Genomic DNA, 15,343 nt, shown 5'->3' with positions numbered 1-15,343 from the left:
TCAGTAGCATTGAAGCAGGGATAGTGTAAGTATTGAATGCCCAGGCCTCCTCAAGATTGAAGGATGCATTCACTGCATGGGATGATAGGTTATTAAAGAATTGGAAGGATCTGAAGATGCCCAAAAACTATGTGTCTATGCCTCCAAGCTCTGAGGCAGCAAGATTGGAGGCTAGATGGACATGCCCTCCAAGTGGACAGTTAAAGTTGAATTTTGATGGTGCTTCCTGGGGAAACCCTGGGAAATCAGGAGCAGGTTGTGTGATAAAAGCAAGTGATGGTCGGATGGTATGGGGACTGGCGAAAAAATTGATTGATGGCACAAACAATGAAGCTGAGTTTGCAGCGATTAATGCTGATTTGAGCCTTTGCTTATCCAAAGGTGTCACAGACGTGGATGCAGAAGGTGATTCCCAGGTATGCATAAATGCAGTCAAAAACAAAAAAATAAGCAGTTGGAATCTGCAAGGATGGATTGAACAGATCTGGGCGAAATTGGAGGTGTTTAAGTCATTCTCAATCAAACATGTATATCGAGAAGCAAATCGAGTAGCCGATTCCTTGGCCAGCGCAGCAATCAATGGTACCAGAGAGGAACTTATCTCAAATGATGTGGCTGCCTGGCAGGATCTTACGGTCTGAACAAGGCAATTGTTAATAGCATTCATAAGACTTGGATATGATGTTAGTGAGTGACGGTCTAGACAGGTACTTTGTGGTCGCTATATCCTATGCTAGCAGTAAAGCAGATTGTGGGAGAGGAGACATGGAGGAATGGTTGTACTCATGACGATCTGTGTTGTCTAACTCTGCCACAAACATAATACAAATTCTTGGCTGTATCAGTTGGGGGACTCGGTTTGTGCACAATCTGGTAGCTGCGGAAGTGGTCAGTCAAGTTCAATATCAGCTTGATGAGGTACCTGTGTCTCCTTCCAGCGGGCTGATTGTGGGAATATTGGATGCCATGGCAGTGCAGAGGAAAGGTGTGACAGCAAAGCTTTACAATTATACAGAGAGGGAATAGATAAAAGGGACACTTCTGCCTTTGGTGCCTTTCTCAGCAACAATGGGGATCTTCTTTCTGCCTCTCAACTGGAGAGAGCATTTATACTTGGGGAAAGGGTGATTTTCATCATGCATGAAATACTGTAACTTTCTTTGCTGATTAATACAAAGGGTGCTACCCACTTTGGTAGAGCTATTCTATCAAAAATAAATAAATAAAAAATAACAGCGATTAAGGTACCCTGAAGCAGCGATTAATAAATAAACAAGCCAGCCATTGGTTTTGGTTATGAAGAGGCATCATCAAGAAAGGTTATGACCATTCTTAAGGGTCGGCATCTTTCAAAGGTTGTCTCTCTTCATAGAGACAAAGTTATAAAATGTAGAAGACCACATTGGAGGAGGGCATCAAGGAAGAAAAAGACAAGTCAGTACTGAGTAAATAGATCTACAATTCAGAATACAGCCATATTTGGATATAGTAAATTGTGTGGTATGCATGAGAATATGTCTGATATGTATTCTTAGTGTATGCAATGTGGATAAATATTATAATATATCAAGATTTTAATTATAAATTATCTATTCGTGATTCCCACAAGCAACTGTTTACTCCCTACGGTATCAGTTTAGATTACAGAAGTAAACAGAATGCCGGGAATAATTCACAGAACATGTAAGCATAAATAGAATTCACAATACTTGGCAGAATGATATAGCTTTATTTCATCATGTAAGAGTGGATACAACAATCAGAATATTCTTGTTCCCATTACAACGTAGCTTATATACTACTCGGCGGTTGGTGGAGATACCAACCTTCAGCAACTACCAACTAATCCTTCTAGGAACCTTACATGGCCAATTATTAACTAACATAACCAAAATATTATTCCTATGTTGGCAAATTACTGCCAACATCAGCCCCCCCAAAAAAAGAAGTCATCTTCCAGACGACAAAGACAAAATGGGAGCTAACCTACTACAGACTACTAATGAGAATGATCAAAGGACCTCCCTGGCAAAACAGAAGACCGAGGGGTGCCCGACTGCTTCTGTAGATGTTGTAGGCACTTGTTGGTCGCCAATTCTCATTCTCATGTAGTCTTCACCATATACGCAGCCTCTATGACCACCTTGCATGCCTTTTGGAGCTCCTCACCTTGCCTCTTTAGTTGCTCATAATTACTTGCCAAGCTTGGCTCCAAATGTGCCACCTTCTCCTCTAGCACGACCTTCAGTTTGTCCTTGGCATCCAACTCTTGGACGTGCTTAGTCACAGCTTCTTCAAGAGATATGACCCGTGAGTGCTCCTAGGCCAATTGCTCTTGGCTTTTTTGAATATGGTCGACCAATGTCTTTCGTGTTGCTTCTGCTTCTCGTACTGCCTAGTCCCGTTGTGTAGTTACCAACGCCACCCAAATTACTGCCATCTTTTGATGTTTCAAAACCAGATCAAAAGGCAATCTCCATCCCCCGTAAGGATCCAAAAATGTCATGTTGGTCTTCTACCACCAGTGTGGAGGTCCATGTACCCACCATGCCCTGTGTCTCTAATGAATTCTCCTTCATACACCTCCTTCATGAATGACAATAACCTCTCTGCTACATGGGCAATCCGAGGGTCCTACAGAATATCAATATTCTTCACAATGTGTCCCACATCACCCAAGAACTTTGCCACCCCCTCCAATTGGGAAATGCATTGTTGCATAATGCCGAAGGGATCCTCTGGGTTGGGTCTACCTAGGCATAGTACAAGCTCTTCTCCTCCATGAGAGGAAGATTCCTCCCCTCCTGTGTGCTCACCAGCTCCTTGTGGTTCCTGTTGTACATGCGGTGCCCTCCCTTCTACATCATGAAGTCTCATTTTGCCAAATGGTAGTATCATTCCGTCATGGAGTTCCATTTCGCCAGGTGGCGATTCCATTTTGCCAAATGGTTGTGACTTGTCTGTTGGGTTCTCTATAGGAACACCCAACGTCTCTAGCAACCATGAGTCAATTGTCTCTTCCTAGCCTTCAGTAACCACCATAGGGGTGAAGTGTGCCAATGTCACCCCTGCCCGTGGTGCCACTCTAGGTGGCAGTGAGGCCTCCACATCAACTATCACTCGTTCTGATACAACCAGGACCCTTCCTTCCCTCGAAGGTGTCGCATTCCCTGCTTTGCCAACTTGTGCAGGACTGTCATGGCTCTCCAGAACTCTCGACAGTCTCAAATCCTCAATTTCGCCAAGAGATGCAAGAATGTCAACATCTGTCATTGTCTCAAGAGGAACTGTCTGACAAGCTCAAGTTTCTCCTACACCTTCAGCCAATAGTCCTAGTCATCTTAGCCATTTGCCTCCCATATCGTTATACATGTTTTACAATGTTGTACAGGGTCCTCTGACTTATCGCCTGTGAACCTTGGAAGTTTTTGCCTTTCCAGGTTATTCTGATTTTGCATCATTGTCCTTGCTTGGAAGGTACTATGTGCTGCCTGAAAGGTATTGTGTGTGTTCGATTAGATTGGACCATCCTGCTCTTTGCGTTTCGATGCCTCTCTTGCACTCTTAGCCACGCACAAGCTCTCTACGTGTCCCCTTTCTGCGTCTTCCGCACCTTGGTCCCCTTCGATTATATAGTCTCTCCTTCCCAAAGTCTTTGGCTTAGGCCCTCTATTTTTTAGTCCTCCACTAGGGATAAATTTCCAATTCGGTACAAATTGATTTCAAAAATCTCGGCAACCTCGGCTTCAAGGTTTCATACTTCCTCTTCATCACGTTCATAGTGTTCGGACAAATTGTTCTCAGACTTGGTTCCAAACTCTTCACTCAACGTGAAGTGTGCGGCCTGGTCGACGAGATCTTCCTCCACTACGTCTGGAAGTGGTAGGTTTCTGGCAACCTTTATCAACTGGTTCCACATACACAGTTGCTCACTCTCCCAACTACAGCTCCAACTCACACTTCGACTCTAGATCCTTCTTTTCGAACTCTTTGAGCCTTCAACAATTTCCCGTAGCTGTCGTCTCCGCTCACTTTGTTCTCTTATATGAAGAAATCTCCGTACTAATCCCTTCCCTACCTCTCAAGTGGTTCTAGTACGTCGTCGATCCTTGTTCGATCGTAGGGGCATTAATTGCCAAGGTTACAACGTCTGCTCGTATCCCTCTCTTCCTCTTCCCAACGGTTGTGTTCTTTGTATCGTTGCAGTATTTGTTGTCGACGGCATTCCTAATTGCTTTCCTCCCTTTGGTCTTGTAGTTCAATGAGATTTCGCGCCAACAACCTCGGAAGACTTCCAGGAAGATCGAAGATAGCAATGTTGACGGTGAGTTCGCCACGCATCGTGCCTTCAGGGACAGCTCTCTCTTGAGCTTCCCTCTGCATGTACTAGGTGACCGAAACATCCCACAAGTCCACCAAATCTTTCGTCAGTTGATCCTCTCGTGCTTCCACCTGCGTCACTTCCTCTTGTGTATCACTTTCGGTTACTATCAACTGTTGGTCGATTGGTTGGCCCATTATACGTGCCTACCGCTTGTCGCCATATTGATCTTTGAATTCGTATCGACAATGGCACCAAAATGTTTAGTGCCTACGGTGTTAGTTTAGATTAGATTACAGAAGTAAACAAAATGCAGAGAATAATTTACAAAACAAGTAAGCATAGATAGAATTCACAATACTTGGTAGAATGATATAGCTTTATTTCATCATGTAAGACGAGATACAACAATCAAAACATTCTTGTTCCTATTACAACATAGCTTATATACTACTTGGTGGTTGGCAGAGATACCAACCTTTGCCAACTACCAACTAATCCTTCTGAGAACCTTACATGGCCAATTATTAACATAACCAAAATATTATTCCTATGTCGGCAAATTACTGCCAACACAACCATAAGGGAACAGAAGGAAATATGTTAGGGAGAGGCAGTAGACCGGTTCCCTCGAATTAAGTAGGCCACCCCAAGTGATGGAATTGTATTAATGGGGTATTCCTGCCACTTGTGGGCCAAGGGGCAGGTTGTCTTAGTCGGATGTTGCATGCTCTTGGACTTGATTGGGTTGAATAGTCTTCCTCAATGACCCAGGTTCCCTCGAATTAAGTAGGTTACCCCACGTAATGGAATTGTATTAGTGGATATTCTTGCCACTTGTGGACCAAGGGACAAGTTGTCTTAGTTGGATGGTGTGCGCTCTTGATCTACTATATAACATGGTCATCAGCCCAAATTGATCTATATGGAGGCAATCTAGCACTTAAAGAACAGCAAAGGTAAAGCAAATGATCCTAGATGACGTTTGGTGGGATAGTATTGAGTATCTCCTCAGTTACATTAAACCCATATAGAGCATGATCCATTATACCAACATGGATAGGCCTTGTTTGGGTGAGGTATATGATGGCATCGACTCAATGATTGAGAAGATGAAAATGTAGCGTCCTAAAATTGTACCCCTTGCAATTTTGACTCCATTTGGGTCTTCATCTTAGTGTTTGGCCCCTTGGCTTGATTGAAGACCTGATTATGCTCATACACATCACAAATGACATAAAACTCAAAATGCACCTCATCAAGCACTCTAAGCCTACCCCAAAATAGGGCAGGACCATGGCACCACGCCATGGTCCACCCTAATTTGGGGGCCCTCAAAACCCAATGCAACATTTTAAATTTGAGCGGGATCCCCCTCTGTGTTGGCTCATGTTGGAAAAAAAATCAGTTTTTTTCAATGGGCAAGTATATAAAGAGGATTTCCCCTCTCATTTGAAGACCCACATTCATAAATCAAGCATCCGACAATCACATGAGATCAAGCATTCAAGCATTCAAGAGCAATTGAGCATTTTCAATCTTCCTTCAAGCCTTGGGGCAGCAATAAAGTCAAGGATCAAGCATTGAAGTGGAGATTCATATCCTATCTCATGAAACCCTAATTCCATGTGGAGGCAAGCAAAACTTCACAAGGAGGTATCATCATTCAATTTTCAGTCATAATTCAGCATCTCCCTCAAAAGGAGATCCTTTTTCTTTCAGTCATTTCAACTATCTTTATTTCAATTTCATGGTTAATTCCAAAACAGGGGTTTGACCTAAGGCAAGCCCCTATTCCCAACCTTTTTCCCCTTCTTTCTGTGTGCAGGAAACAAGTATAGAGCTGTACTCTTCAAAATAAGCTTCATTCACAGAGACAAAGCAACCCTTGTTGCCATGCGAAAAGTTCAGAGGACCATTGTGATGCGCCATGGTCCTGGCTTTTTAGGAGTTTTTTGGAGGGTCAGATCATACTCGGCTTATACTGCTCAGATCCAAGTGCACGTGAAAATCCCGCATCTGTAGCTCATTGTTTTCTCAGTTTTACCTTCATTTTTCAGCACTTTACCTATTTCAGCATTTCAACTTACAAAAGAGAGGAAAAACATTCACAAAATCAATCAATCCATTCAATATTCAGTCCTTAATCTGATTCGTGACTGAATCTAGTGGAATCCCTTCCCTCTTTTGAAAGTAAAGATTTTCAAACAAAATTGATTTGTCATTTCTCCCTTCTATGTTGCAAATTGCCAAATTTTTCCCCTTTACAGAAAAGTCATCATAAATGCAAAAGAGCAAGATCGTGACGAAAATTTCTTCAAAGAACTACACAAAATCATTGTGGAGAGATGGAACAAAATGACCACTTCATTGCAACTTTTTGCCTTTGAATAGAGTCCCAAATATTATAGTACCCAATTCCTTTCTATGACAGCAAGAGTTGCCCCATATAGAGATCCTAAAGTTGCTAAAGGGTACAAGGTAGAACTTCACAGACTCTTCATTGATCGTGAAATACAATGTGTGGTGAAGGTTGAGTTCATGGGTTTTGCATGCTCCAATGACTATGGTCCTGATGCTCTTCAAGACAAGTATATGGTTGATGTTCATAGTTAGCGGTATTTCCATGGCAAAACATACACACACCTACCACTGTTGAGAACACAATTATACTAAGAGCGGGGGGGTGAATCAGTATAACGACAAACTTTTACTTTTTCAACTTTATATTATGAGCATCTAACTTGATCTCATTAACATATTCATTGCATATTAACATTAACATGAATCTAACTGTTATGCATCACAAGTTGAACACAAGATATATTCGTGGAAACCCTTACGAGAGAAAACCACAGTAAAATAACTTCTTTATATATAGAAAACGTTTTTTATAAATTTGTAGGTATCAACACACTAGAGGCACCAACCCCTCATTCTGTTTGTGAGATACGTTCCCACAGATGCACCAACCCCTCATTCTAATTTGTGAGCACTTGGCCACTAGAGGCACCAACCCCTCATTCAAATTTCCACCCTTTGATGGATGATGGATGACCCTATTTTTTACAACTTATGCTATACTTCTTCCTCTCAACTTGTTCTTCAAATCTACTATGAATTGACAATAAGACTGCCACAAAACTGATCTCAATCCCTCATGAAACTCATTATAAATCTGCTATAGAGTGTTCACAAACTTTACTTGAAAATCTGCTACAATCTTCTCATTAAATCTGCAAATGATTTATCTTCACAAATCTGATGTATTCTCTTTGCAGCATACAACTCTCTATCACATTCATTGAATCGTTACTTTCCTCTTTTCGTGTTTTATTCACCAAATCTGCTTATATACTTCTATTATTCATACATTCTTCTTTGCACCAAATCAATGCTAGTGTATAATAATATTCTTCTTTATTTCACTGTGATGTCCCCAAACTGAACCTCATCAAATGTTGTTGATATTGAGGAAGCTCCTTGCATTATCTTTATAAAATATTAACAGCCAATATAACAAAGACAAGAGATTCCATATGTCCCTCTCATAATCAAGGAATGAAAATATAAAGATATAATCTACTAAGTTACATAAAGAAGAGATGATAATAAATAGCTCTTACATCTACGCAAAGAAAACAACTATCGACTTTATTATGACTTCATCATATAGCAATAAACGATACAAAATAAAATCATTATCTTATGGAGGAACATGTTTGGAAAATAATTTTATTCAAAGCTAGAGTTTATTGAATTAAAGGGGCATTAAGATGGGCCATCAATGAACTACTATTCCAAGCTGGTTGATTATTTTATATTGTTCTAGAAATGGTTAATAAAGGTGTTTTGATCGTTCAGATGGTTAGCTAAATATGAGGAGAAAATTATTTTAATCATTGGTCTCCTATCTTGAAGCGAATAAGATAATATTCTGAAGGTTAATATATAAAACGAGAACCTCATAAGGAGATAGCACTATATAATTGTTGGCCAATGATTGGCTGTCATTTCATGCTTGTCGTGCACAATGGACAAGTCATGAGGAAATATTAACATAAAGGAACTATCTCATCTTGGTCGACAAACATGATGATGACCGTCTGAACCTATTATGAATAAGCATAGATGATTCAAACACGGTGGTTTTTAATATTGCTGGGCATGACGATCTTGGGTGGAGACATTCAATAACCTTTGGCTGGACGAATTAATTTTGTATTATCGAATCAGAGATTGGTATAGGGTCTTCGTGGGGCAAGTTGGAGTCTATGCGTATAAAAATTGGAGGGCACGAGTTTCCATGTCAACATGGACCGACTAAGAGATTACACAATGTGATTTGTTTGGTTATGAAAGGGTGTGATCAGCATATGAAGAGACATAGTTTGAATAAGAAAAGTTGTTATGAGATAACAAAGAGGTGCCATCTTGGCAAAAGACATGTCCATACATAAAGGGTGCCTCCATTTGAGAGGATATAAAAAGGTGGTTTGGGAAGGGAGATAATTCTACAGGAGTAGAAATCAGAAAACCAGATCACATGAATACTTGGATTTATATCAAAGACTGTGGCATCTTACCTATAATTAAGGTCATCACCATTACAAAGTTAATATAACAGATCAGCAATTGGTTAGGTCGATTGGCAGTATAATTCGTGCATATTATAAAGAGGAAATTTGGAACAGCATATATTCTCAAATTTCAGTTCATAAATTTGAAACAAGTATATAGGGATCAAAAGGGAAATAGATATGGAAGTGATTGTATCAATCCAGTCCAGAGCATTACAAGAAGATCATTTACAAAGAACAGCTTTGTATGTAGAATTGTTAAAAAAGATATGATGCGCAGAGTCAGACGTTGAGATAAAAAAAGAAGAGTTTTATAGTAGAATTATAAGGAGATAGTAGGCAGTCTTATGGGAGATTTATGATCAGCATAAATTCATTGGCAAACCAAACAAAACAATCAAGATAAGATCTATCTTTCCATTTGTTCCTAGAATTTTAAGTTAAATATTGTAACGAAATGTCTTCAGATTTGATAAAATTATATGTTACAATTCTCAACTTAAATTGGGATTGTCATCGCAGGTCTAAATTAAGGGAAACCCCACGTGGGGACATTACATTCACTCACTAATACTACACAATCCTCCTCTTTTTTTATTTCAATCTTTAGTCATATCTGCACTTTATCAAAAACACATGCCTCTTCACAATGAAGAGTCTTCTCCAAACTTCTAAAAACACAATTGCTTCATTGTACTAATCGTACTCCTTGGATAAATTAATCTCTTTTACAAACAAAGCATTTCTCTTCATAATCACATCTTTGAAAACAAGCATACCTCTAAAACAGGTTGCACCCTTTGCACTTGCTAATCACTGTTCTTTAAACGATATCAATCACTGCTTTTCCCTTATTAATCTTCAGCGCTACCTCCCTTTTTACACCACCATAATCACTGCTCCATTTAAAAGCTTATTTGAATATTAAATTAAACTGCCACCTTAATAAATAAACATATTAATTAACATCACCACGTTCCTTGTCTTAAACATAGAATTGATTTTATTCATTAATCCACCATCTTTTTCAAACTTTCTTTGCCATGTTCAATATAGAGCAAACTTCATATTATATTGCTGTTCACTGTCTTTAGTGTTGTCCTTTAGTCACTATGCTCACTGCTGCCATTATGCTTTCTCAATCTAACAGACACTGCATATTAATCTCTTAGTCGGCTGTTTACCATCGTATTTTATTATGAACAAATTTCCACTTCCTTTTATGTGTATTCACTCTTCTCCTTAATAAGGTTGTTGTTCATATTGTCCATTGATCAATGCTTTATGATGAACACCCAGCATATGGATTGCTGTTAACAATGGTCACCTGTCCAAGGAACAAGATCAACGACTTGGTCATTGGTCTGTATTGATAATTATATTGCTACTTGATGAATCTGCCAGTATCGTATTGCTTAATCCAACCACTTGAAGAATACTAAATTGTTTCCTTGATAGTACCTTCATCATAGTCGAACTAATTCTGATCTTTGTATTTGCTGTGTGCTCGATATAAACACATCTTGTTAAATTGTCTTCTCATAAGCACTGCCTTTATTTCTTTTATGAAATCCTCATAGTCAGCTGTCATTTTAATTCCTTCTTCCATAGTCTTAATTAAATCGCTGCTCTTTAATAAGTCGACCATTATATGACAATCGGCTATCCAATCAAAAGAGTCGGCTGTTAATATCGTCTAATCCATCGCTCAAATTTTATTTATATCGCTGTCTTTTCTCTGTGTTTATTCCCTTAACAAATTGAGTCCCACTGAAGTTTATAAAGTCATCTTAAAGATGATGAAGTCAGATGTCCACTTGAAGTTGACTGCTCAAGTGAAGTCACTGCCTTAACCAATATAGTCGCTGCCATATAAAGCGTTCTTCTTTGCTGTTATGAAGTCACTGTTCCTAATAAAGGAAACTCACCATTTTGAATAACCCACTTAAGTGATTAGACTTTCTTGGACTTGTCCGGTTGCTTTGTCACCTGGCCGGTCAATATATTAATCATATTTTCTCTTTGAAAAATTGGTTACTAAATTCCTTATGTCATCAATGACAAATAATTATTCAATCTTGTTCATTTGTTTTCACATCAATAATAAACTTCTTGACATCAACTATTTCAACAACAACCTCTTGCGATCAAAATTTTATCACAAGTAAGTTTTATGAAAAAAAAATCTTTTTTGTTTTATTTATATTTTTGTAAACTCTTAACTCTCTAATTATGTATTAAATAGGTTGCTAGTTCATTTGCATCAGACAGGAATTGGAGTACATACTTCTTCATCCACGCAATAGAGCGCAATAGACTACACTAAAAAAAAAAGGCAGAGGACTTGGTGTATGTGCATTCAAACTTGCAGCTCAATATACACAAACAAAGTGGCTACAAAGAAGAGGAGACAAGGAAGCCAAATCTTCCACTACCCACTTTGTTGCACTTCATGTTGATGATGACTATGAGCCACCTAGTGAGAATAAGAGTGCTAGAGCTAATGGTGGTGCCAGTGCCAGTGCTAGTGGCACTACTTGTGGTTCTTCTAATCTACCACAACATGGATCATCTAATATGGACGATCATGATGATATTTTTAATGACCCATTAATATTTGATCAATGATGAGTGATGGCTGATACTTGGCATTATTATTTTTAACTTTAAAGTTTAATATATATCAAGACATTCAAGTTTGGCCAATATTTGACTACTAAAATGGTGGTGTATTTTGCTATGTTATTTGTCTATTAATATGGTGGTGTATTTTGAGCTGAATTACTGCTGCAAATATGTAAATATTTTTTATTTTTATATATTTTTGTATCAGTGAACCCAATACCCAAAATCGAACCCAAACTCAAACTGCTAACTTAGATTTTTTTAAATGCAAAAATTTTCACTGAGTTCAAGCTAAAAGTTTGAACTGCCCAGTTTTTGCGAAGTCCAAGTTTAAAAACACTCAATCATAACTTTAAACAGTTAGTGAAGAATAAAGTATAAACAAAAAAACATCTCCCAAAGGAGCATGCCATGTACAGAATCCACATATTGATAAACTTGTTTGTTCCAATTCTAATATCTGATATCTCTCCTATGTGTCTTTCTCTGATTAATGTTCGATTCCGATTTATTATTTATTGCTTTTGTGCAAGTTATACATCTAGATGAGGTTATTTCAGTATAGATTGTTGAGCCCAAATACCTCTGGAGATCCAGATCCAGAAGAAATTAAATTATAATCAAGACAGTCGAAATTTAATAATGCCCTTAGGTTACACTTTTGAAACATTTGTTAAGAAGAATGATTAATTACAAGCTTACTAATGTACCCTGCCACATGAAATTCTCAGACTTTCTTAAGTATAACAGTATACAGTATTAATTTGAAAGATGAAAGTCAACATATTTTACATACCGCCACTGGACAATGGTTTGCCATCTTCATCATAGAATGGATTCTTTCTCGGTATTTGGCAACGGAATACCTTCACACTTCAAAATCAACAAAAAATCAAGATGAGGACATTCAAAAAACCAACCTTGTAAAGTATAAAGTAGCATGTTCCTAATCACTGAGATGTAAATTTCTAAGATACCAAGTTCTTTGGGTTTAAAGAAATTTGATAAGCGTGTACTATTAAAGCTCATTGAAGTTTCAATATTAATTGGTATTTCAATTATAACTCCGTTCATCTCACAGTCGTACATTGATGATGAACGCATTTGCTAAACATTACAGATAATTCTTTTACAAGATATTCATGAATAGTACCTTCTGCATGGCTTTGATTTTTTCTGCTCTAGATGATCTTGTTGCAAACACGCCATTGAAGGGCACATGAAAACATATAAGGTTCTGTGGAATGCATCGTCGATCTTTGCATAAACCTAAAACAATAAAAAAAGGACAAACAGCTCTCAGAAGACTTAAACAACTGTTAATCTCCACTCCAGACCATTACTGTGTACTTTGCACATAATCGTATAGTAATTTAGTAGGTTAATGAGATGAGCTCGAGTGATCAAAACAATGTGATTTTTCTACTAAATAAAGTAACACGCAAAATCAATGCACAACAAAGAGAAGCACCTGGATTAAGAGTTGCAGAGGATTTCCACAGATGCCACAACACGAGTCCTTCTCACTAGGTATGTTAACGGTATCCAACCATAACTGCACATGAAATCATGTGGCCTGAAGCTGACCGTAATTCAAAAGATTACATAGAAACAAAATTGTCATTGTAAGAAATTAACCCAAATCCACATTACATACAGGTGTTCCTCCGGCCCTGCTTTGAGCATAAGGATTTTTTAGCTCCTCTAGAAACCCTAAAACCACACCGTCATTGTCTTCATCGCTTTCTTCTTCCTCGTCGCTTTCTTCTTCTTCTTCGGCATCCTGAAGTTCGAGATCTTCTTGTGGGGGAAGGTGCAAACTGGCAAAGTTTTCTTCAATCCCCGTCTGCTCCATGTCCATTATTGTTGGCATCATTACATCAATTCCCACAACCTTCCCTAGAGTTTCTGGTTCTTGAAAATGCAGGGCATAAGCTTTCCATTTTCTTATTATAGTTCCTCTGTTTAAAGCTGAAGTCTAGAACCACTAGTTTGTAGTTCAGACTCCCTTACCTAAATCACTCAGGAACCCTAGCTATCCCCTCGGTCTTCGTAGTGCACCCTGGGTTTAAGTGATTTGAGTATCTTAAAAAGATTCAAGGACACTTCTATAAAAGAAGTTATATTTTGGTTAATTTGTCATTTTATTGAATAAGAAACAAGCTGAAAAGTGGAAGAGGATCATTGCATTAAGGTTGCGATCTTAAAAGTTCTATTCATCTACTTATTTAGTTTTTTTAATGGTGTAGTTAAATAGTAATTACGAATCTTATTTTGTAAAATTATTTATAAATTATTATTATTTTATATTTAAGTTTTGTATTTTTTCTTGACATTTTTCATGTCAATTTTTCCACCACTTCTATTTATAATTATAAGGCTTGTTGATTAGCTATACTCACCATCATCTACTACACGAAACAATTTGTATATTAGTAAATTTCGATGTTCATTTTCACAAGCATTCTCAAAATTCAAGTTCTTTTGTATCTTTCTACAATTGTGATATCTTAAATGTATAATTATAAAATATTTTGTGAATAACACATTAATAACTATATTTTAATTATGGTATGTGAAAGTTCTGCTGATCATAATATTAACCATAACCTTAATACTAATTAAACCCTAACCCTATAATCCCATTTTAAATCTTAGGAACACCAGAGATAATATAATAAACAATTTTCTATTGTAATAATTAAAATTGCATTGTTATTAATATACTATTTTATATTATTATTAAATTATTATTCGTATATTATCATTTTTATATTATTAAATTATAGTTAGTATATTGTTACTTTAATTTGTATTATTATATTATTATGAAAATATAAATATTAAATTTTTTTTTTCTTCATAATTTTCTCTTAAATATACATGTTGAAGATAAATTAAAAAATATGTCAAAAAAGATTATAGTGTAAAAATTTAATGTTATTTATAATGTCAAATATAAATTAAAAATAAGACCTTTTAATGAATAATAATAATAATAATAGCAATCTAAAAACTAGCAATCGCACCTTAGTGTGCAATGGGTACGCCGAGGATATCTTTGATATTGTATTTAAGTTAGCTTTGGACATTGAACAATATATGCAATTAACACGGTAATGTTCCTTTATTTGTACAAATTATTTTTGCGCACTCTTTTGAATTGGAAGTAACTAATAATACAATGGTGTTACGAATAAGGGAAATTATCATATTGTAAAACTTGTACCTGTAGAGTATGAAAAAGAAATATAATTAGAAAGTCAAAAATTGTACAACTTTTGTTACATGCTTGATTGTTTAACATTGATTATTGAATATTTGTAGATTTAGTAATTAATATTTTTTTAAAGGAACTATTTGTTGAATTGTTTGTAAGTTGAAAAAGTCTAGATTTAATGTACACATTATAAAGATACAAAAACAAGTGATTTATTGAACAAACCTGGAGATCTTTTCACTTGTAGTAATAATAGAATAGTATTACGAATAAGTGTTCAATTATCCTTTTGTAGAATTTGTACCTGTAGAGTATGGAAAAGAGATATAATTAGAATTTGAATATTGTACAACTTTTGTTACATGCTTGTTTGTTTAACATTGATTATCAAATATTTGTAGATTTAGTAATTCAAACAAAATTAAAGGAAGTATTTGTTGAATACTTTGCAAGTTTTAAAAGTATGGTTTTAATGTATACATTTTAAAGTTACGGAAACAAGTGCTTGAGTGAACAAACCTAGAGATCTTTTAACTTGTGTTTGTAGAACTAGTATTTGATAATGCTAGCAATCTCTCCTCCTCTTATTTTTGACGA

The 15,343-nt window shown here is 36.8% G+C and overlaps 1 protein-coding gene across 2 annotated transcripts in view; it reads right to left on the bottom strand.

The window, feature by feature from the left end:
- LOC131053565 (uncharacterized) overlaps positions 1–13,642 on the bottom strand; it is a 37,172-nt gene extending 23,530 nt beyond the window's left edge. The window contains exons 1-4 of one of the 2 annotated variants that reach the window (XM_057988187.2): positions 13,184–13,642; positions 12,998–13,081; positions 12,680–12,795; positions 12,323–12,399 (exon numbers count right to left, since the gene is read on the bottom strand). In XM_057988187.2, the coding sequence (XP_057844170.2) occupies positions 12,323–12,399; positions 12,680–12,795; positions 12,998–13,081; positions 13,184–13,402 (496 nt within the window). In that variant the 5' untranslated portion in view covers positions 13,403–13,642. The remainder of the gene's footprint in view (positions 1–12,322; positions 12,400–12,679; positions 12,796–12,997; positions 13,082–13,183) is intronic. The other variant, XM_057988186.2, reaches the window with a different exon arrangement.
- Between the last annotated feature and the right edge of the window lie 1,701 nt (positions 13,643–15,343).

This window comes from Cryptomeria japonica, chromosome 4 (genome assembly GCF_030272615.1).
Source record: "Cryptomeria japonica chromosome 4, Sugi_1.0, whole genome shotgun sequence".
NCBI classification, from domain to species: Eukaryota; Viridiplantae; Streptophyta; class Pinopsida; order Cupressales; family Cupressaceae; genus Cryptomeria; species Cryptomeria japonica.
Note: the sequence above shows the minus strand (reverse complement) of the source record. Positions and strands in the feature narration are given on the sequence as shown.